This window comes from Porites lutea, chromosome 2 (genome assembly GCF_958299795.1).
Source record: "Porites lutea chromosome 2, jaPorLute2.1, whole genome shotgun sequence".
NCBI lineage: Eukaryota > Metazoa > Cnidaria > Anthozoa > Scleractinia > Poritidae > Porites > Porites lutea.
In genome coordinates, this window is record NC_133202.1 from 4,427,497 (window position 1) to 4,451,135 (window position 23,639).

Below are 23,639 nucleotides of genomic sequence, written 5' to 3' on the forward strand. Positions count from 1 at the left end.
TTTGGCAGTGAAAAGGTTAAGGAAAGGCGTTCTTGAGCTAAGCATGTATGCCTTGACACTACAAATTTGTATTGCTAAGTTTCAGTACACTTATAGAGACGATCTGCCCGGAACATGGGGCAAAAACACTGCCCAAGAGTGCAAAAGTCTATTTCTGGGCGACGGTCGTCGTTTCAAAAAGTGGGGACTGTCGCGCGTGCTTTGAGTTGCGGGTTTCGCTGGACAAGTGTAACCACAGGCGGTTCCAAGCTCGGTGCATGAATTACCGCGTGTTTCGATACTATTTTGCAAATTACAAACAATTTATAGACTTTCAGGACTTTGTATGAAAAATTTAATATAGATGTTACAACATAGAGATATAGGCATAAATATAGAAATAAATTTCACTTACCTAAACTTGGGTTTGTTCTTACTTTTTCTCCCTAACCTGGGCTCAATTCATGGAGTTTTTATACGGTTTTGCGGCTCGTCGTTTGTTCGGTGTTGTTTTCCTACATAACGCGAAGCAAGGCAGGTTACTGTGTGCATTTTCAACTCACAAATCTCTCCCGCATCAAAGAACCGTGCACCGATTCGCCATGAAAGCGCTAAATCTTTAAGGCCAGGTGAGTCTCTTATTACTTCCCCTCGTCATGGGTATTGCAATGTGTTTTTTGTGGGAAATTTTGTCGAAAGTTTTCGCTTCTGGGCAACCCTACGTGCGCTCAGGAACCTCAACAACTACGCGTTGCGTGGTGAACGCCAACATGGACTCAGGGGATTCGGGTAATCAATATTGTATGACAAAGCATGGATCTTCCTACCCTCAGATAGTCTGCTGATTGCCCGTGAGCGTTGTTTGGAATTATCCAGTTGGATGAGCGTATATAAAATGTTCGGGATCACCACACACCACGTGGTCATCGAGTTTCCTGAGCGCACGTCACATTGCCCAGAACCGAAAACTTTAAAAAAATTCACACAAAAAACACATCGCAATACCCGGGAAGTCATAAGAGACTCACCTGGCCTTAAGGATTTAGCGCTTTCATGGTCAATCGGTGCACGGTTCTTTGATACGGGAGAGATTTGTGAGTTGAGACTGCATACTGTAACCTGCCTTGCTTCGCATAACGTAGGAAAACAAAACCGAACAAGCAACGAGCCGCAAAACCGTATAAAATGGCCATGAATTGAGCCCAGGTTACAAAGAAAAAGTAACAATAAACGTAAGTTTACGAAACTGAAATCTATTTCCATATCTATGCCTATATTTCTACGTTTGAACAACTATATGAAATCTTTCATACGAAGTCTATAAATCGTTCATAATATGCAAAACAGTATCGAAACAGGCGGTAATTAATGGACCGAGCACGGGCCGCCCGTGGTGTAAAGACTGCTCTAGGGAAGAGATCGATCAGAAGATACATGCATGTGGACATCTCCTGTGCTTACGTTTACAAGATTAGATCAATGTAGGTTTCTGGGAAACTGCCCACCTACCCCTCCCCTAAGCTAACCTTAACACTCACTTCTCACTTAGGGCAAAATGATGGCTTAGGGGAGGGGTAGGTGGGCAGTTTCCCAGAAACCTAAATAGATCCCACTAGGATCGATTAGTGTGAACAAGTCCCTGTGTTTGAAGTGGGCTAAACAGATGAATTACGTTGTTTAAGTGACCAATACCTCGACCAACAGTATAATTTAATACGCAATGGATTCATAAAAAAAAGGCTTCATTCCTTGACCCAGTGATTTATTTGTCAGCCAGTCGACAACGGCCAAAACAAACCTAATAGCTGCTTTTATCTTTAAAGTGTCAATATATAGCTTGTTGCACAAATGACGAGTACAATTCATGTGTTCTGCTTGGAAATAGAATCTACTTCGAGGCCACCAAACTCTTGCAATATTAAGAGCACTTTTAGTTCCTATATGAACTGTTTTCAATAAAGGACATTCCACAAGCTACATTAATAATTATAACTATTCAGTCCTACGTATAATATAGTAATTTCTAATAATGATTCATACGTCTGGGAAATTGACTCCATCAAAAAATTCCCAGAATGTAAGGCACGTCTCCAACACGTGGGTATAATATTATCAAGACTAAAAAGCATGGCATTGGACAAATTGTTAGTAAATTTATAGCATACACCGTGACAGGACTATGAATAAAAATTTCAATCAAAAATAAAAAATTTAATGAATATCTCTTGAATCTGTCATTTTTGCGTGTTTTGTTTTTCCTTAAGATGTACTGATCAGAGGAGTGGCCTACTAATGTTTATCATTAATAGTGATTATTATTATTATTACGCATATGAGCTCGCTGGGAAGTTTCAAATCCACGGATTTACATCTCGCCTTGCAGACACTGTTATCTGTTGCTATTTTGTTTCGATAGATTTCCCATCTTCGTCTTGAAAACAGATGAAGAGCATTCTCCTTTTAATAGCATGTTTAACTCTATTCGCTCGTACGAACTGTATTTTTTGCAGCTCTTGACAACACCTTGCCAAAATCCAAGTCATGTGCCACTCCTTTCCAACTGCCAACAGTTTTCCTGCCACATGATTTCAATCCCTATAGCCACACCAGATCACGAGAGCAATCAGTATAATCCACATCCTTTGAGGTTATTTGCAATTATAGTGTCAGTAACCGCGTTAAATACAAAATTTATATTCTGCGTGTCCGTTGCACATGTAAGGTGAACATATATTTCTTTATCGTCATTCAAGTTCTTTCCTTCAAATTGTCTCCTTATATAAAGGCATCCATCCTCATAAGTATTGGGCCCTGGAAAAAAAAAACAGAAACTAAATATAACACCAGAAATAAAGTTTAAAAACACGAATATTTAGCAAGAGATTCTCTCTTGTATATCAGTAAGTAAATAACAAAAAGCTTCAATGGTTTTCATATGCCTTCACAAGGTACACCACATTTAACCTTTTTCAGTTTGGAAGTATGCAAACAAAGTCTTGTTCGAAAGCCTGGGACTTGTATGTTTAGTGGGCGGCTTAGTTTGCCTTATATTAATTTAGATTTGAGCGAAATAACTAATTATGATTAGGCATTACATAATCATGGGTGAGTGTATTTATTATAAAACCTGTCTGAAAGGCAAGCTGGGAAATTTATTTTATCTGCAACCTGAAAGTCTGTCTTTCCTTCCCATTTTCAACCAGGTAATGTTGCAAATTTCACTTTATGTGCATGAATGATAACATGGAAGTTACCTTAGGAAATCACATGACCTGAAATTGGGCAATAAACAACGACTACTTTCTCCCCTATGATAAAAGGGCATGCACAACTTTGCTATGAAGAAACTTCTCCTTTTATAATTTGTCCCTGAACTTGGAAGGTGTATTGATAACATTGATAGGTCATTTTATCAAATTGGACAAATAATGGCCATGGAGAAAACTGAGTTGGTGACAAAGAAAACAAACTAGAGCAAAGGATATGTTTGTTCAGCTGAAAACACTAAATACAAAAAACCTAATTGACATGAAGAGGAGCTCTTTTCTATGTTACTGCATGAAACATTATATTTGCTGTTTATCTCCTTAATTTATGACAGATGACAGCATACAACAAAATATAGGAAGAACAAAAAAGTCACCAGTAACAGGCTATGCCAGAAAATGGTGTATCTATTTACCCACGTTGCATTTTATGTCATTCATTTCAAAATCTGCTGAGTGTCATATTTCTAAAAACCATGATTCCAAAGAGTCAATGGTTATCAAAGTTTGCATAGACAATGAAAAAAAATTGTTGTCTCAAAAACAGTTCATCCTCTCCCATCCAAAAAATTAATGGTCTGTTCCTCAAGATACAGTGTTAAACTGGGGAAGAATAGTCTGTTTGTCCATTCAATAAGAAGATCAGAAAATAACAATCAATGTTAACATTTATTTATGCTGATTTAATTACGGTACATGAAACGTATCTCTGAGAGAGATAGAACCAAGGGAAGCTAAAGTTACTTTTGAGTTTTAAGTCTAGAACTTTACCTGTATACTCTGGAAAACATATATTGAGCGGTGAAAATGTTATTTTTTCTTGAAATAAATCTGTTTTGTTCAGAAAGAGTATAACTGATGTTTCATTGAACCATCTGTTGTTGATTATTGATTCAAATAATTTTAAGCTCTCCTCCATTCGATTCTACAGGAAAAAAGACAAAGTTAGAAAGAGAAACAAAGAAACAATATACATATAACTTCTTTTCGCTACAGGAGGGAAAAGTGTCAATACATGCACATCAAACTAAATAGTAACTTTACTTCAAGCACTATTGATAAATCATTAGACAATTTGATGGTCACTCAAATGCAGAGATTAAACTTGAGAAAGTGTTTTAAAATCTTTCTACCTTCAATTTTCTATATATACACAGTCCTATAGATTATTATGGACCTTAAGATTCGACAACAATGACAGTAACTAGAATGTCAAAAAAGCAATCGGTTTACTAAGGAAAACAACAACTTTGCAAGTGCAGCACACTTCTTATGGACATTTCTTTGATACCACTGCACAACTAGGACATGAAAATGTATAATAAATATTTCACGTTTTATGGAGAATAATAATAGTAATAATAATAATAATAATCATAATAATAGTAATAATAATGACTTTATTAACGTATCAAGAAAAAATCTATCAGAGGGGATTCCCCACTGCTAATAGGGGACGCCTAATTTTCTAAAATACGATCTAAAAATACAAAACGAATTGATATAGAGTCAAAACTAGAATGTACTAAGAGTTAGAATAAGAAACTACTATTAAATGAGAACTCACTTACATACATACTACAAAAACTCCATTTATAATTATCAAAATTCTAAAATCTTGTAAAAAAAATCGCAATAAAGAAAATTTAAAATTACGAATTGCAAAAACAAGTGACAATGAAAATGTTTTTCTCCTCCTGGACTTGGATATGGTTCTTAAGAATTCAATTCAAGGGAAGTCCATGTAGACACCTATTTCAATTAATGTTGCTCCCGTGAACCATGTTTCATAGCCTGCAGTGCACTATGGTAAACCCTTTTGTAGCAGGAAGTTAAGTCTTGTTCACATTCATTGAAATAATGGAGACCATTTGTTAAAAGGCATTCAAGAGAGCTTTCAAGTCAAATGGCTGCTAAAATTCTTAAGCACGAGCGAGCTGAAAAATTTCATTTTTAAAAATCTCAAAGTAAACAATAATTTAGAAGCCTCTTCTTCTAACAACATGAAATGAATAGGGTTTTACCACCTGATTAAGCTGCATTTTTGCATGGGCCAGAATGCTGGTTATTTCAATTAAGCAAATCAACCCTATTCTTTTTTCATTCAGTTTTTAAAAAATGCCTAAAAAATAGAGCATCCAATCACCAAATTGCAGACCAAGGGAATTAAACTGAATTTGCTTTTTAAGCTTTTATATCTGAATTCAAATTTGGCACTAACCTTGGGTTATCAGCTTATTATAACCCTGCTTTGAACAACCCAGCCAGGGTCCCTGTTCAACAAATGCCTTGAATTTGATTTTTTTTAACTCCATCCAAAATTCCCATGTGCATGAGCCAAGCAAACTCGTTGAAAATTTGCAGCACTTGCATATTATCGCCGAGAAAAACCTACCCTCAAATCACTGTTTTAAATTAAAAAGCCTTGGATTCAGTGTTTTGAAATACATTGTCTTAACGTTCTGCTGACATAGCATAGAAGCGTCAGCAGCATTTGCTTTCTAGGTTTCTAGGATCGTTGCCGGCACATAATTTACTAGAGTTGTTACGATATATAATGCATCGCAGGCTACGAAACATGGATCATGCATCATTCTTCTCTGAAGCAACCTTAATTGAAATAGGTGTATCTGACAAAGTAAATGAGTTTGAATAGTCAGGATGAAGATTGAAAAAATGCAAATTCACTTTTTAAATGGCATTTTCTGCAGCTGTCGGTGTTGTTGGATCTTAAGGTTCCTTTTATCATATATATGGGACAGCAAATAACAGTATGCAGGATGTTTGTCACCATGAAGTCCTTGCTCCCACCAGACCTAGCAGGTCAGTGATAGAACACCTGGAAGGTTGTAACTAGTAACCAGTAACCAGGCCCCAGTTGCTCAAATGGTGGATAGCACCATCCAGTGGATAAATCTCTATGCAGTTTTTAACACAATTGGTTTCCCTACTACTTATCCACTGGATAGTGAATACTTTAGATAGCACTATCCAATCTTTGTAACACCCAGGCCGGAAGGTCATTTGTCAAACTCCTGTTGGAATAACTCACAAGTTTGCATTTTCTAAATGCTCTGAACCATAGCCAGGGTTTCAGATAAGACAAAGCCAGTGTTGCTAAGACTAAGTGATTTAAAGCAAGCCAATAAGAAGGGAAAGTATAAACCTAGAAGAGGCGAGCACCTCATCTTACATTAATGCAAGTTAGAGCTTTGAGTCTTGGTTTCAAAGCACGAATTAAATAAACAAAAATGGTTGATATACCGTTGTTTCATCCTCCTGCAGCGTCAAGTCATATGCACTTAATGAAACACAGTATATTATTGCCGTGACATCTTCAAAGCAGTGAATCCACTTTTTACGTTCCGACCTTTGTCCTCCAACATCAAACAATCTACAAGGAACAAAAAGAATGTTAAATGACGTCTGTTGTCTAGGTTTTAATTGAATAAAGAAAAAGGTGACATGATGTTACCATAGTAGCAAAATTTCTGGATCTCAACAATACTTCTTGATAGTGATGGCCACTTCCATCATCGAATGATGGAAGAAAAGACATGGGCTACCATTTTGTTTCTTAGTGCAATCATGCACAGGGAAGTCAAATATGTCGATGTTTTCATTTTTTTCTGCCATATTTGCAGGGCCATGGTTTGTTGAGATCCAGAAATTTTGCTACCATGGCGATGTGACACAACAGCTTCTCGTCTCTATTCCCTGTCATTACAAATAACTCGCTTGAATAAAACAATACAGATAACTCACTTGAAATGAAGTCTCTTGAAATCAAACTGCACCTCAACAATGCCTGTTGTTTTGACTCTTGTTCTCAAGAGATCTTGTTCTGTTGGCTCATAAGTAGAAGCTCCAATTCTTTCAAGTGAATCTAAATAGCTGTAAGGAGAACATTGCATTGTCAGTATCACCATGGTATATGCATGTCTCACTGGTTGCATAATATTCACATAAAACTGCCACAGCAGGAGTCTAAAAATTATGGGATACAACTCAAACATACCAGAGATGGAAAGAGCATGAAACAATTTGCTTGCGAGCCAATTTTGAGGTGATCGACAAATAGTAATATTTTATGTGCCTGCAAAGTTATTAGAAAAAAAAATGCTGGACCACATAGTGTCATGCCACTCTTTGCACTGATACATAAAAATGGTTGAATATGCGTGTCCCGCTTGGAACCCCCATCATCAATATTTGTCAGATAAATTAGAACAAATTAAACAAAATGCTACCCATTGAATTCATGGCCAGGACAGTGTAATAAGATGAAAGACTGTCTAAGCTAGGATGGATGAATTTAAAAACCTTTAGTAACTACCAAAGTCTTGTACAACTTTTCAAGTATATCGATGACCTCTGTAAAGTCAATTTAGGAAATTTATTTTTCTATCCAATGCACAAGATATAAAAGTATTTTAAAGCAATCTTTGAAATACACTGACATCAGAAGTTATTTTTCAAACTGGTAGGCAAAAAGTAACCTCTGCTAACAACATTCCCCTTCTCTGGCTTACATGAGTGAAGTTCACCATGCAATTCACGAGCATTATATGACACATTTTCTTTGTCTGACACACGCTCAGTCTAATATGCATCAACTTCTTGTGAAGTCCAAAGCACATGTGAATGTGTATGTGAATGTAAATGGGGCTGCCAACTGTTTCAGACTCAACTTGCTACAGAATATTATCCTAAAAAGATCAACTTTCTACTTAGAGAACACAACAGGAAACAACCTGGACTTTTTTGGTGTGATACAGGCAAATCACCGAAAAATGTGAGCTTTACTTTTCTTAACACAAAGTACGCACACCAGGTAAAGTAAGACAGTAGATCCAGCTGATGCAACTACTAAAGCAGTTTAGATCTGGTTAAAAACTGAGTTTCTTTTAATATGCCTACATTTCTGAATAGAAGTAGCTTCTACGTGCGGGACACAGGGCACGAAAAAAAGTTCTATCCAGTAGTCAAGTACAAATAAACTTTTTTGCTGGCCAAGTAACTTTTTTTTTTCTGCACACACAAACAGTTACAATACATTACATTTACAATTCATTACAGGTAATGTTATCGTTTACACAATCTGTTTCTCCATTTCCATGGAGTGTATGACTAACTGAGTGTACACTTGTACCATAGGAATAGTATTTTGTAGTTTGCAACTATATATATAGTGTCTAGCAATGAGGAGGAAGTGGTGTAGGAGAAGATTGGATATGTTGTCAATTAAGCCGAGGCAAAGAGCTGGCGAAAAGGGAGTAATGTTCAAGTTGGTCAAGTCAAGCTCTTCGGAGGTCCACTGCAAAACATTATTCCAAAAAAGTCTGAGTTGATCTACAGTGCCAAAAAAGATGCGTAAGTGTCTCTGGGGAATCAGTGCAAAAAGAACAGGAGTCTGTTTCCTTTTTGCCTACCTTAAGAAGGAAGTCGTTTGTAGCTACTCTTCTATGCAGAAATTTGAATTGAAATACCCTTAACTTCGTTTCCGTAGTACATAGGAAAGGTAGCTGATAGGTACTTTCCCAGTTCACTTGTACATTTGAAAAAAGATCTTTAGCAAGCCACTTTCCCTGGCTTTTCACTGGTGAGGAAGTCTTTCTTTTGAGCAAAAACTGATAAAACGTTTTGCAAACTTTCTCGGAAGAGAACAGGTTGTCGGTGGCTTTTTCCAAGGTAGTGACGTTTTGATTGTTGGAACATTTTTTCCAAGTAACTTTTAAAGCCTTCATACCCAAAGGCCGATGGTACAGGGAAGTCATGCTCTAATATAATAATTAACCAAGACAAGAAAGAAGTTGCCTGGCGCAAGCAAAATGTGAGAGCTGCTTACCCAATGGACAAATTGGAATTTAGTTTTTTTTTTAGCTCTGGGATATTAGGCATTGTGATAATGCCAAATCTTTTGTTTTATGCTCACTCACTGACTGGTTATCTTAACACGAACATTTCTATCGGTCAGTTGCTCCACTGGCAAATGTACTGTGCTTTACTTAAGGACTAGTCCAAAGACTAGGTAAAACCCGGTTCAGATGCCGAACTTTTCATGAGCCGAACCTAATACATTAAATTAAGTACATGAAAGGTTTGGCATCTGAATAAATTAGGAACGCCTGTTTCAATTTGGAATGGCTCAGCTGTTCTTTTCGCCTAGCCCGACCGGGAATTTCGCCTTTGGAGCGACTTTGGAATGGCTTTGATTCAGACGCCGAACTTATCATGTACCTAACCTAATGCATAAATTATTATAACATATTTTCTAAGCAGTCTGACTGGAATGGGCATTTTTCTCCCTCTGAATTTAGTTCGGCTGGAATTAAGATCAGCGTCTGAATCAATTCAGCTGGTCCAAATAATTTGGGTCGGTCTTAATTCGAATTAGGTTCGGCTCATGAAAAGTGCGGCATCTGAACCGGGCCTAAGTCACCTAAAAAGCCTTATTCATTTACTGTTCATTACGATAAACATGGATTTAGTCTGAGTTTGACGATCTATGTATCAATGATACGGGTACGGCGTAACTGGAAAATTTTACTAAAAAAAAATAACACACATTTATAACATAGAAGTTACTTAGGATTATCCCCATTGCATGGTACTCACGAATACACAACACTGTTGTCCTAACTGATTGGCTAGTATGGTAAATTTTACTTTCTCTCAAATAATCATAACAACTTTGCATGGAGCACAAAGAATTTTGGAACAATTAAGTAAGCGGATTGTGATGTGATTAAAATACTTAATTTTATACGTATACAAACTTGCATGCTTAAATAGAGCAAATTAATCCATAAAGCTTGTTATTTGATGAGAACTCAACCAAATATCCAAAAAATAAAAAAATTTCAAAACATCAGTTGAGAGCGTTGAAAAAGGATCAGGAAGTCACTGATCATTGTTTATGAGTTTTGCATTCCTAGATTTACTCTATAACCGCAGTAGACACCAAACAAAACTAAACCGAGTGACTCCAGCTGTTCTAAAAGTTCAAACATTTAACTTCTAAGGAACAGGAAGCAACAATTACAGCCATCCATTTCCCTCTAAGAGCAAAACAAAGCGCTAAACACGTGCTTTCCTCACCACAAATAAACAACCTTGCGAAGGCATTTGCAACACACATGGCAAAATTAACGGTCCTAATTATCATGATCGCGATTAAAAATTTCGTAGCCTCTGAGCCTAAGGAAATTATGAGTGCGACCAACCATCTTTGACCATCCATCGTCCGACGGTAGAAAATTACACTCACAAAACAATGACATATTACAACGCCAGCAAAACAACTTTAAATGCTCTCTTTGTTAAACTTCACCCACTCTTACCCCAAGTGTTCTAAACTTTCCCCTTTACTTCGCGGAATTTCTTTCAGTTTTCAAATAACAGGAAACGGTATCCACTAGGGCATGCCCAGTAGTATTACAGCTACCAAGAGCGATGAAAACAACCTTCAAAATATTCACTCGCTTTGTACCCTATATTTCTCCCTGACTTCCGCGATGAGGACATAGAGAATGGAATTACACTAACATAATTTTAACACTTACTATCTTGCAGAGTCATTTAGTTGATATTCTCTAGATCTTCGGAAACATTGTTTTAAACCAGCGTCAGCCCACAAGCGTTTCATTGCCGCTGTTAACTCGGGCGTGAATGGTTCCTGATCGTCAGCTCTGGCTACTACATCAAACACCATTTTCGCATCCATCTACAACGCAAAACCAATATTCAAAACATTTGCACGGTCCACTAATCCCTCTACTACCGATGCAATCGAATGTAAGAAATAACACAACTGATAAACAAAGAAAAATTACAGGGAAAATAACAATGACCTTACCAGTCTCTCGTCTGTTTCGAAGTCAATATGCAGTTTGTCCATAGCTCGAATGATAGTGAGCAGTGAGTAAATTGAATTGCTGAAAACGACTGGTTTGTACTGACTGTAATCCTCTGGAGAAAACCCATGGTCATGAATGATTCTAAACAGTAGAAATTAAAGACCAAACATACCATGAACACATTAGATTTAGACTTGTAAACAGAGCGGGTAACCAAGTTATAAACAAGCCTGTAAAGAGTCTTCAAATTTGCACAAACCTCATTTGCTTCACTATGGTGCTTTTGCCCGACTCCCCTGCGCCTGAGGTAAATGGAAATAATGTCCACGATCAATACTACACAGTAAATACAGTTTATACAAAATTGCAAAGTCATCGGTGCCGGCAAGTCAACCTTCTGAGCTGAAGGTCCACGCCTCCCCTTTGACCGTACACAGCCTACAGCTTGCACTAAAGTGGCTAAGTTAACGCTCAAGTTCGATAGAATTTTTTATGCTCGACCGACTGTTGGCGATGGGGAACTTACAAAAGGAACTTAGAGTATCAAGAAAAATACATCTACAAAAGAAAGCAAAATAAACCGACTTCAAACACCGATAATTTAACAACAAATACCAGACTATTTCAAGCATACCGAGCAGCAACAACTTGACTTCGCGTTCCGCGCGGACACTGTCCAGTTTTAATTTTTGGTCGATTGCTTTGCTCCGTGCAAGGGCTGCTCTTTCTTCTCCGCTCAATGTGCAACCCATTTTGGCGGAAGGCCTAGTCTTCTAGGTCTTTGACGTCCAAATGGTCGTATTCTGGGCATGGACTACGGAGCCATCGAGCATCGATTTAAAGAAAAAGATCCAGGCCCGCGATCGCCGTTGCCGCCGCAGTTTGACATTGAGGGCGGAACAAGCTGTTTTGCGGAGGGTGGGGAGGGTAACATTTTTGCTCACTCGAGCCAGCCCAACTACATTTTTGAAACCATAACATCAACATAGCGGAAAACAAATTATTTTAACGTATTTCAGAGGGTGTCTAACAATGAACTTCCACAGAAATTATATTTCCCTTAGAAATAAGGCGTTTGGCATTTGTGCCCCACCGCAAACAATCTGTTCGCTTCTCCATATCCAATCAGAGAGCAACGCAAACAAGTCGATAATATTACATTCCAGGAAGCCGCTAAAAACCAAACATAAATAGAACGTTCATGTTCACCCAAGTGTTCTCACTTTCATGATCGCCTCTCAGAAAAGAATAATAATAATAAAAAAAAGAAAAGAAGAAGAAGAAGAAGAATATTTGAAGAACGACCTTATCTCCTCTACTAAGTAAATAAAGGAGATATTTCTCCTTTTTTTGGCATGTTTTCTTAAATTTTCCTTGAAATACTCAAGACTTTCAAAAATCAAAGATAACTCTTGTCGCCATACATAAAAGCCGCCTGCATTTACCAAAGGACGTAAAGGAATAAGCCTCAGAGAAAATGAATTAATCACAAACGGAAATTTGAAACCCGTTTTACAAACATGGGTCAAAAAAGGAGGAAAGGTTTTAAGACAGTAACTGCAAGCGCTTATGGCAACTTTTAAGTCTGAAGTTTACTTGGACGTTTATCTGACCCGCTTAATTTTGTACTAAAAATTTCAATTTGCTCTAGAGCAAGAACGTGCCACGAACGAGAAAAAAAAATTGTCTTGCCAAAAAAGATGCTCGTTTTCCGTCTGTCGTACTTTAGCCGGTTTCCAAAATGTAAAATACTCCCGGTCGGAAACGGGTGAGGTTACACAAATTCAGTTCGTAAACCCCATGCCCCACAGGGCGGAGATCACAAAGTCGAACCGCTCCAGTCGCAAAGTGCTCATTCTGTGATAACCCTTTTGGCCTCCATTCGGCTTAAGTTCCAAACAACAGTGTAACTCTAACCGAGCATAGGAAAGCAATATGGCGGTGGTAGGAGTATTTCCGTACGACAATGGACAAACCTCTGTTGGTGGTGTTGTTAATAAGAAAAATCAGGGCCATTTGTTTCCAGTTCCACATCGGTTTTTCGGCTGTTGAACAAAACTTCCGGCATTGTTATTGTGTGAAATGCTTATGAAACGAATGAATTTCTGATTGACTAACTTTCCAATTTAGTTAATAGCAAAGAAAACTTAGTAAACTTAAAAATACGCAGAGCCACCGCAGACCGTGCGGCTGCAAAGTAGGTCGTGCCGTAAACAGTGATAGTTTGACTGCCCAGCGTCTTTTTCAGGTTTATTAAAGAAACTCCATTTACCCTTACAAGTTTCATTTCTAAACAAAGTAGTCAAAGTATGAATTATCTTAATCATATTAGAAAAAAGAAATCCAAAATGACTAAGCCCGAGGATGCATATGCTGCTCCTTCAGGGTTGGCCACAACGGACAACTCAAACCCTGTCTTGGGCTTCCCTTTGCTCGTGTACTGGCTCGAGTCATTCGACCAGGGCAAAAACCGGGATCGTCTCGCTCAGAATGCCTTAACTGTAGCCTACACCAAGCGGCAGCAAGCTGGACTCGAATGTTCGCCAAATCAGAAATTGAAAGCCTCATGAACGTAGTTTTGGTTACGAACTAAACAAATACAAAAAAAGGAAATAAGGTCAGTCAAGGAATTCGACAACTGGAAATTCAGCATTTTCAGGAGATGCGGTTCCCGAGAATTGATATTCAGTCCGATGAAATATTTAGTTAAAATCTGGAACCATCACACGGTGTTTGCTCTAATCCTTAAACTCTAAAAAACACTACACCAAGATTTGATAAAAATTTCAGACTTTATTTTGAATTTTTTAACTCATTAATAATTTATAAAGAGACACAAAGGAAAATCACCACTGTGACGGAAGTTTGGATATCGAAACTTATTTACCATAGCTCTTGCGAACCCTGACTTTGAATTTCTTTAAGAATTATTGTTCATTTGAGGAGTATATCAAACACTCCACTTAATTTTTCCACTTAATGTTTCATAAAAACTCCGGTGGTTGCGCCTCGTTTTTCCACCCACTTCTAGGCGTCTGAATATCGGTAAAAACACTGTGTATATAATCAATTCCATAAAGGTTACTTTGGCTCGTGGGCATAGGCATTTAGGCATACGAAACTCACCGCAATGCTTTGCCTGAGAGACCACCAAACAATAGCTTCCTCGTGCACTTAAGTCTACTTGTGTTGCTTTATATAACACGATGCATGGACCGCGCAGAGGGAGGGGCTGGGGGGGCTTTAGCCCCCCCACTTTTTTGCAAGAATAAAAATAAATTAAACAAAAAATAATTTAACAAAAGTAACGAAGTGAAAAATAGCAAAAAGTCGTTAATTCGAAAGTGACCAGAGTTACTGGCAAAGACAAAAGCACAGATAAATAGACAGAATGAAGCATTAGTCGTTACAATTGTGAAATATTTTTTCGCTTCTAACCTAGCAGAGGTAAACATGTAAGCTGATTGTCGTAAATCCAGCAACCAGTGCAGCCGGTGAAAGATCCTTTTCGACTGCCCGGAGGCTAAAAACATGGCAGGGGCACCCAACGAGAATATATTTCAAAACCACATAAACATAGCATTGTTGAACGTACTTTAGTATTTAAACGGTAGATAAAGGCTTATTTTTATCCCCTAAAAAATTTTTCATCTGTTCGGATTTCCTAGCTGAAAGTCTAGTGATCCGAAAATTATAGGGATCAAAAATTTACCTTTTCGAAAATTTCAGCCAGAAAAAAAGGCTTCCGAAAATTCTAGGTGACCTTTTTAGGGTAAAAATCCGTGAAAAATGGGCAATTATACCACTTTTTTGATGTTCGAAAATCCTAGGAGAGGCAGGCAAGCAAGAAATTTTACAGGAAATGATCCGATCTCAAATCGTCTTCCGAACAGATAATTTTCCGAAAATTGTCGTTGGGTGTCCCTGACATGGCTCCGTTCAAGAATGAACCAGGAACGATTTAGTAACCTGACAGTTTTAAACATACACAAAGAAAGAACGGACAGGCTTTCCACCATTGACATAGCAAACGAATTTACCGACTGCAACACAAACAGAAAGCGTAATTTTGGCACTTTTCGAGTAAATGATGTACAGTAACTTTAATATCATTCACTAAATTATTTTCAGTTACTGTTTTGTTTTGCCGTGTAAATATTTTGAAGGAATAATTAAACAATTATTGAACTCGGCTTTCGTATGATATGAAGATATACAGATCTCGGAGGGTGTTATCCACCAGGCTCAAGCCTTCGGCTTTGGCGGATAACCCCCTCGATCTGCATAACTCTTCATATCATACTCAGCCTCGTGCAATAATTGCTCAGTAATTATACAGCCTTGAGTTCAAGGCAGCTCAAGCAAAATCGTTGGATTTCTGGCTTATTTATAGTAATTAAAGGTTGATATCAGTAGTATAACATAACAATCTATGATATTTCAATTTAGTGATGGTGAATTTTCAGACCCGATAGCAACATCACTGAAGATGTGGAAAAAAATCAATAGTTTTATCGTTATTCGCATTCTCCGTCACTTTAGAGAAATTGAATAGAAATCCACAAGCATGCCCCCCCGGCCCCCCCAAAAAAATTTCCCTTCACGCATTCTTCTTTAGCCCCCCCACTCGAAAACTTGCTGCGCGGTCCCTGCGATGGTATTGCTTTTATTTCACTTTTGTGTCGTTTGGGATTGCTGTGGCCAGGGTTGTTAATTCTACTTAGGCAAGCTTAATCGCCGTGCTGAATGTATAATCGAGGGCCGTGCAGTCAAGTCTGACGAACTATCTATACTATATTTGGCAGGCCTCATCTGCATGCATGCCGTAACTTCCTTAAATCTGTCCTTATCTATGAATGTATCAACGGATTAGCACCTTCTTATCTGCTGAGTGAATTTCGGCAAGCTCTACAAATCGACTCTCACTTCACCGGACAACGTGGCTGCCTTTGGCTAAAACCACCAAATACCAGGTCAGTTTAAGGATCAATGAAGCACCTGCCTATAATTCCATTCCCTCAAATAGAAAATCTGCAACGGATTTAGATACGTTTCAAGCGCCAAGCTATCTCTTGAATCTTTTAAATGTCGCGTGACGTGTCTATGTACTTTTAGTGTGCTACTTTTTGTGTAATGTTTCTCTTTATATTTTTTTTATATTTATGTGTATGTTTTTGACAAGACTCTGTTTAAATTAGCTTCATGCTAAACCAGATGTTCCTGTATAAACAATTAAATGAATAAAATAAATGTATAATAAATTTCTAATACCCAAAGCAACCTTTCTTAAATCAGCTTGGTATATACAGTCTAACCTTTATGTGCGACCACCTCTTGTAAGCGACCATCTCCCAAGTGCGACCATCTATCCACAACACCCAAATTTTACCATTCAAAACCTTGTTACGTAATAACCACCCCTCGCATGTCACCAAGATCACTTTTAGGATGATAGTTTTATACTGTTTTCCATTTGTTTTAAGCCTCTTGTAAGAGGCCAACTTCCCACATCGACTGATCTCTGTGTTCGCCGTTACTTTAATAATATATATAAAATCGAGTAAGGACCTGTTTACATGGAGCTTGGGGAGCCCAGGTAGGTGAGGTAACCCGCTTAGGTGGGGTAACCCGCCTGTCCATATAATCTCTCATTTTAATGTGATCACGTTTAAATGTTAGGCGGGGTGACCCGCCACGTGTTACCTCACTTACCTGGGGTCCCCCACCTCCATGTAAACAGGCCCTAATACTAGAAACAAGTTGAAAGCAACCAGTTCAAAAGGTGAATAGCGCTATCCACCGGATAAATCACTATCCAGTGGATAACGCAATTGGTTTCCCTAATACTTATCCACTGGATAGTTATTTATCCGGTGGATAGCGCTATCCAACTTTTGAACAACTGGGGCCTGGGTAAAAAAACAACAACAATAGATCTAATTAGCAAAAAAACAACTTTGCACGTGCATCACACTTTTTTTTTCTAATTAGCAAAAAAACAACTTTGCAAGTGCAGCACGCTTTTTTGTACATTTCCTTGCCGCTGTTTTGCGGCAAAACATCAACGTGAAACTTCTTTCAGCTTCCTATTTACGCGTTTTATAGAGGAAATGTTTGTGTTCCTGTTCACTCTGTTTTTTCACTGCCGCTCATTTTCACGTTGGTAACCGCTAGCATTTCTCATTTTCTCATTTCTCAATTTTCATGTTTTTCGCAACGAAATTAGTCTCCATTTTTATTTATTTCTCGCTCCTAGCTCTTTCCCTGTTATCTAAGTTAATGTAGACATTAAAATTTAGGGGAAAAAGCCCGGGTGACCATGTGATTTACCGCTGAAACGAGCGAGGTGCTTGAAATGAAAAATTTCACCTCAGCTAAAACATACTCCTCCCCCGACGGGCTGTCACTTGTGATTCCCTTCCCTCACCCCCGGAGAGTGTACGAACAAAAGGAGTACGTTAACGTCATAACAAAATTTTCACGGATGGGTAGATAACTAAATTTTCTTACGCGGAGGGCTCCACGGCACGAGTTTCGCGCGCGAGAGCTCCGCTATAATGTCAACATGCAACTTCACATGTCGTAACTCAGAAACGTGGAAGTGTCTATTCTACTCTTCTGAAAAAACCTCCCGTAATTCGGCTCTGGTAAGCCTCCAAGAGACCACTGACTCTTTGCATTTTGGGTTATCTCTCACTGGAAATTCGAATCTATTCAAGTCATTATACCATGTATGTGAAAGTGCTGCTGAAGAGCCCAGATTATATGAATGGACACAGCCATAGAATTTCAACTGTTATGTAGAATCAAAAGTTAGAGCTATATTATACATCTCTGTAAAGTCCTGGAGGACACCCATCCAGATAAATACATTCATGAATTAAAATTGTTTAAAACGCTTAAATGTCGGTTGTTTTAGGGCCATAAAGCTCAAATTGTGCGATACTTTAAACCACATTGGAGCATGCCAAGTGAAACTGGGAAAGAAACTGACATTGTGTGCAAGTTTGCTACTCCAGTAAATGACGACATCGATAGGATTTTATTATTATTATTATTATTATTATTATTATTGTTGTTATGGTCATCATCATTATCATTAATCAGAAACGATTAGTTTCATCACCTCAGGTATGTCATCAGGAAAGAAGCAGATTTTTTTGTTTCAAAGTTTGCCAGCAGGCTTTGATCACTGTTATACGAGAAAGTTTTGTCACCCATGAAAGATGATGAATTTATTTTTTCCAAGTAAGGCTCTTGTAGGATGACTTTTGACATAACACACTAGTTTGCCTCACTGCAGTGCCAGGCCATGAAGTTCTATTTATCCGCTGAATTCTTGGGCACCAATACGTCGGCAAAAAAGAAATCATTTTGGTACATCTCCCTGTAAAAATCTCAATTCGCGGGAAAAACTGACAAAAACAAAGTGGAAATGCATTGCAAAAGTATTAAAGAAACGAGGTTTGTGAAAGTCGTCTTTTTTCATTAAAGAAAAAAAAATGTTGTAATTAATTACCCCACAGAGCTGAATAAAGGTTTGTTCGTGGTGTCTACGCCGTAAAAGTAAACACGTAAACACCTTTAATCACAATCCCCAATTTTTTCCCTGGCAGACTAGAATGAACCATTCATTGTGGATGTCAGTCGTTGCACTTTACGCAAACCCCGCCAGAGCGGTAAAATTCGTAAAGTTCTTGACGACTCTGAAATTGAGTAAAGTGGTTTGATATGGACACTAAAAAGAAACGAATAAATAGTAAAAGCGCAATTAAGTGTTTTTGAGATAAGAAAGTTTAAAACACTCCCGTGTTTTGTCTCTTGGCGCAAAAAAAAAAAAAAGTTGTAATAAATCGGGTAAATAATAACGACTAGGCGCTAAAAATTACGCGGTACGATACGAAAAAAAACAACATATGTTTTTAGTTTAGATTTAAATTGTTTTAAATTTTTAGCAGATTCAACGCCAAAAAGAATGGAATTACACAGTTAAGGTGTAACCACACTAAGAAGCCGTCCACAAAAACCAAGCAGCCAGGCTAAAACCGCATACTAATTAAATAAATATTTGTGTCCCGAAACAAATTCGGTTTAGCAGTTTCCGGTTTGGATTCCCACGTTACTGCGTTTACATTTACTAACTAATAGTTTTATTTCCACCCTTCTTCGATAGCCAGGTTTGCCTGTTTAACTGTTTGTTGTTGTTGAGAACGACAGTCATTTTACACGTCTTTGATTCCACGTTTCGAATCAAACTATTCCACAACCTGTCGGGCTAAGACTAAAAGGCTTATACTTCTTAATTGGGTGAGTGTTGTAGTCAGAATTGAAATATTGATTTTAATGCATGCAAAAAGACTGGAAATAAACGCTCGCGAATTTAAAAACAGAAAAATGTTCTCTGCCATTTTGAATTTGCAAGATCATTTCGTTTAAAAAAATTGGTTTCGAAAATATCTGAAGTCATGTGGACGAAGCCCAAGGGTGCGTTCTCCATATGAGAAGGTGATTGTACTCAGTGCAACTTTTCAGTAACGTTAGATTGGAGAATCGTAACAGTCGAGTAGGGTTATACTATTTGAGTACGTTCGTAGTGCGAGTTCACAGAATATCCCTCTGGCTTGAGTAGTTCAGTGGTTTATTGGAAAGGCTGGTTTTCTTAAGAGTTCATTTGGGAATTCGAAACATTCGGTGTTTTCTTGTTTACCATCTTTCGAACAGTGAGAAACAAAAAACGTTACATGTGAAAATCAACAAATAAATTTGAAAAATTAAATTTTCGGCAAAACTAAAGACAAGCAAGAACAAGAACAGTGACCAACGAAGGTCTTGAGTATCAAAATTAAAATTAACTCAAGCATACCGAGCATCAACAATGTCACTTGACGAGCCTGATTTTCTTCTTGTTCTTTTAACTGCTCCGTGTTGCCTGTGCAGTTGCCGGCAATCAGCTTTTCATTCTCTTCTTTACTTTGTACACAACCCATCTTCTTCGTTCGCAAAACTGTTACTGGGGATTTTTAAGACCCTTCAAGTCCACTTGTAATGCTGACTGAAAAGTACTTTTAAACGTCGTTTGGTAACTGTGGAGAGTTAAGATGATCAATGAAGAGAAAATTCAAATGCCTAAAGATAGTAGCATAATATAAGAGTACTCTGGTTCCGGTACCAGATAATTACCGGGCTCATACGCCATTGTTGTTTACATTTAGTTGAGATTTCTATAGTTTTGCAGGAAGCATTATTAAGAACCATCAGTTCACAAAATAAAATAAACTTGTTTGTTAGCCAGGAAACGTGCTTTTATATTCTTTAGATTTTTATTATGAAGATTTGATTTCGAGCCTAAAATGTAACTGGGACTTTCGAGAAATAGGTTCAGTCTGGATACGTACTCCAAAAACACCACATTTCGCGACCCAGCTTTGTGAAAGAGTTTTCATTAAAGTCACTTTTAACAGGAGCAAGATTTCCTCAGCTTGACAAGTTTTTCCATGTCAAAGAACTGGTGTGACTGCGGCTTAAGACAAATGGAGAAATGTAAGCAGTAATATTAATGTCACTTTTTATTCATAAATCTGAATCGAATCGAGCTGAACCAAATTTCAGTAAGAAGCTTTATTCCTATATCGATATTTATATTATAAAATGAAAGCATCGCAAAGAAAGTTTCTTGAAAGGTTGAGAGAGGTGCAATTTATACGTAGAAAGCTCATATATTTAAGCCACACAAAGTTAAAAAAAGCAGTTAAAGTAAAGATTAAACATTTCCAGAGCCCCTGGTTTAAAAAGTATTTCTTTGCGCTGGCCATTTCCTCTGCGTTTCAAGTTTTCAGAAAAAGAAAAAGAATTTAGGAGAGCAAAAATATATCAAAACAATGTAAAACGTTTTGCCTTTATATTTTGTCAAACAAATCTAGAGGAACTTGTATAATGGTGCAGGGTGTTGTTTCACCAGATTGTTTACTGTGTTTTTCTTAATAGAATTCTAACAAAAACAGCATTTGCGGTAAAATTTGAGACCAAATAATAAAGTCAGTCATGGAACATACCTAAATTTCCGCCAACCCTTCTGCATAATATTTCTGTTTTCCTTTTGCTGAGTGAACTAAAATTTCAGGAAAACAACTCTTATAGCCAGAAATGACGAAAACAAGATCAGTTGGTGTCAGTCAATTATCTCGCTTGTCCTCAACGCGACGAACGCGATAAACAAAATTGACAAAAATAAAACGATTGACCAATCAGAACCGCAGGAGCGTAACTTCGTGCAGAACATGCGCGCATGTCCGCGTCTTACGAGTTCAATTTGGAAGTTTCAGCTCCTTGTTTGTTCTTTTAGCCTCCAATCGATCAAAGAGCGCATAGTATAGTTGAAAATTGTTGGCCAGTAGTTTGATTTGATATTCACCTGAGCGAGCTGTAGGCGTCTTTGGGCACGGAACAGCGTTAGTTTTAACACCCGAGTTAGTAACCGGAGTAACGCGACCGAGGATGCATTTATAAGATTCACTATGACTGTGGAAGAAGAGAAAAAGGAGGGTATTAAAACAGAGGTGTATCCAGGGATTCTGATAAAGAGAGTCCAAGCATCTTTACTCTACTGCTTGAACTGTTTTAAAGTTACCGTATTTCCTCGAATAATAGAAGTCCCTCGATTAATCGCTTCCCTCGAATAACCGCCCCCCTTTGACGGAAATATTTAAAATCAATCGCCTCCCCCCGCTCCTCTCGCCATCTTCCCTTTCTTTTATCCCCTCCCTGTCCAGTTGAAGTGCATTGTGATCAAGCAAAACTGATCAGTGATTATTCAAGCTATGAAAATTAATCAAGGAACTAAATTTGTAACACTTAAAAAGCCCATGTTCAGTTTATTTGATGTGATAATTTTTTATTTAATGGGAAAATAAAACAAAATATTTAGGGCACGATTTTCAGTGAGCAATATTTGAAATAACCGCCTCCCTTTAATAATGGCCTCGTCCCTCGAATAATGGCCCCCATTTTTTGTGCGAAAAAAGAAATAATCCCCCCCAGCTATTATTCGAGGAAATGCGGTAAGTACAGTCGATCCCCGTTTTACGGACACCCACTTGATACCGACACCTCATTATTATGGACAGTTTTCTTTGTCTCTGGGGAAAGTCCTTTTTCCCTAAATTCAACCTGCTTAATACGGACACCCTGTTAGTGCGGACAATGGACACTAGTTTTTGCCAAATACAGTCGACTCTCTCTTAACAGACACCTCTATGAGACAGACACCTCTGTAAAACGGACACCTAGAGTTTGTCCCTGCCTTTCTTTACTCCTTTTATTTGACTCTTTATAAGACGACCATCTCTCTAAGATGGACACTTAGTACCGGTCCCAAAGGCGTCCGTCTTAGAAAGAGTTAACTGTAAACAGATTCTCATGGAAATTCAACTTCGTTAATGTAGACATTTTATTGTCAACTGCAGTGCGCTGTAATAAGGCTTTCCTTTTTAAAGCCGCGGGTAAAAACCTCCAGATGACAGCATGTCATGGTGACAGTTACACTGGATAGGATAAATTGTACACCGCGTAAATTTCAAACTATTTTGACATCAAACGAGTTGAGAAAGAGAGAGGTTTTTGATCAAGTAGTGTATAAATGAGCAACTTTTAAGTATTTCCATTGCTGACATAGTCTGCGGAATATAATGGCAGCTCAGTGAACGTTAGAGATGTTTAATTTGACGATACTTAAGTCCTGGCCCCGGTTGTTCAAACGTTGGATAGTGCAATCTACCGAACAAATCACAATCCGACGGATAAGTAGTATTAGGTATTAAAACCAATGGCGCTCTGATCTAGTGAAAAGATATTTAATCCTGGCCTGTTTTATTTCTTTAATATTCTGTTAAAATAGAAGGAAAATAAATCAAATGGAAAATGGAACCAAGAGAACTTCCTGGCTATAGTTTCGCGTTAAAGCTAGTGTGTAGTGTGAAAATTATCGTCTGAGGTTCGTGATGAATTCCAGTTTTTCGTTCCCTGTATATTCCTGCTTTCAAATGTTTGGCCGAGTTGCTCATTACGCCAGAAAAATTTGTTGCCGTATATTCTTTTGTAAGGGTTATCGGCCTGAAGCGAGGGGTTATGTGATTTATTCAATAAATCACATAACCACGAGCTGAAGGCCGATAAACGGCTTATTTTTACATTGGCGAGGATTCCTCAAGGGATGCAAAAATACATTGACGAAAAATCAGGGGCACCCAACGACAATTTTAGGAAAAAATCTGTTCGGAAGACGATTTGAGATCTACAATTTTCGGAACATTTGTTGTAAAATTTCTTGCTCGCCTGCCTCTCCTAGGATTTTCGAACATCTAAATCTGATAATGGTATAATTACCTATTTTTAACGGATTTTTACCCTAAAAAGGTCACCTAGAATTTTCGGGAGCCTTTTTTCTGGCTGGAATTTTCGAAAAGGTAAGTTTTGATCCCTAAAATTTTCGGATCATTAGACTTTCAGCTAGGAAATCCGAACAGATGAAAAATTTTTA

At 37.9% G+C, this 23,639-nt stretch overlaps 1 protein-coding gene across 1 annotated transcript; it reads right to left on the reverse strand.

The window, feature by feature from the left end:
• Positions 1-1,724: 1,724 nt before the first annotated feature.
• LOC140927474 (guanine nucleotide-binding protein G(o) subunit alpha-like) lies at positions 1,725-11,969 on the reverse strand. The gene is made up of 8 exons (XM_073377134.1): positions 11,739-11,969; positions 11,364-11,406; positions 11,104-11,245; positions 10,811-10,971; positions 7,011-7,139; positions 6,510-6,639; positions 4,017-4,170; positions 1,725-2,790 (listed from the first exon to the last, which is right to left on the reverse strand). Exons 1-8 carry the CDS (start codon positions 11,854-11,856, stop codon positions 2,603-2,605), a joined length of 1,065 nt encoding a protein of 354 aa, XP_073233235.1. The 5' UTR covers positions 11,857-11,969; the 3' UTR covers positions 1,725-2,602.
• Between the last annotated feature and the right edge of the window lie 11,670 nt (positions 11,970-23,639).

Excerpts from the sequence above, each read along its gene's own strand:
- LOC140927474 (XM_073377134.1), bottom strand. The coding sequence starts at position 11,856 with ATGGGTTGCACATTGAGCGGAGAAGAAAGAGCAGCCCTTGCACGGAGC. Across the intron at positions 11,246-11,363 it reads ACCATAGTGAAGCAAATGAG|AATCATTCATGACCATGGGT; the intron begins GTTTGTGCAAAT and ends TCTACTGTTTAG. Across the intron at positions 4,171-6,509 it reads TGCAGGAGGATGAAACAACG|AATCGAATGGAGGAGAGCTT; the intron begins GTATATCAACCA and ends TTTTTCCTGTAG.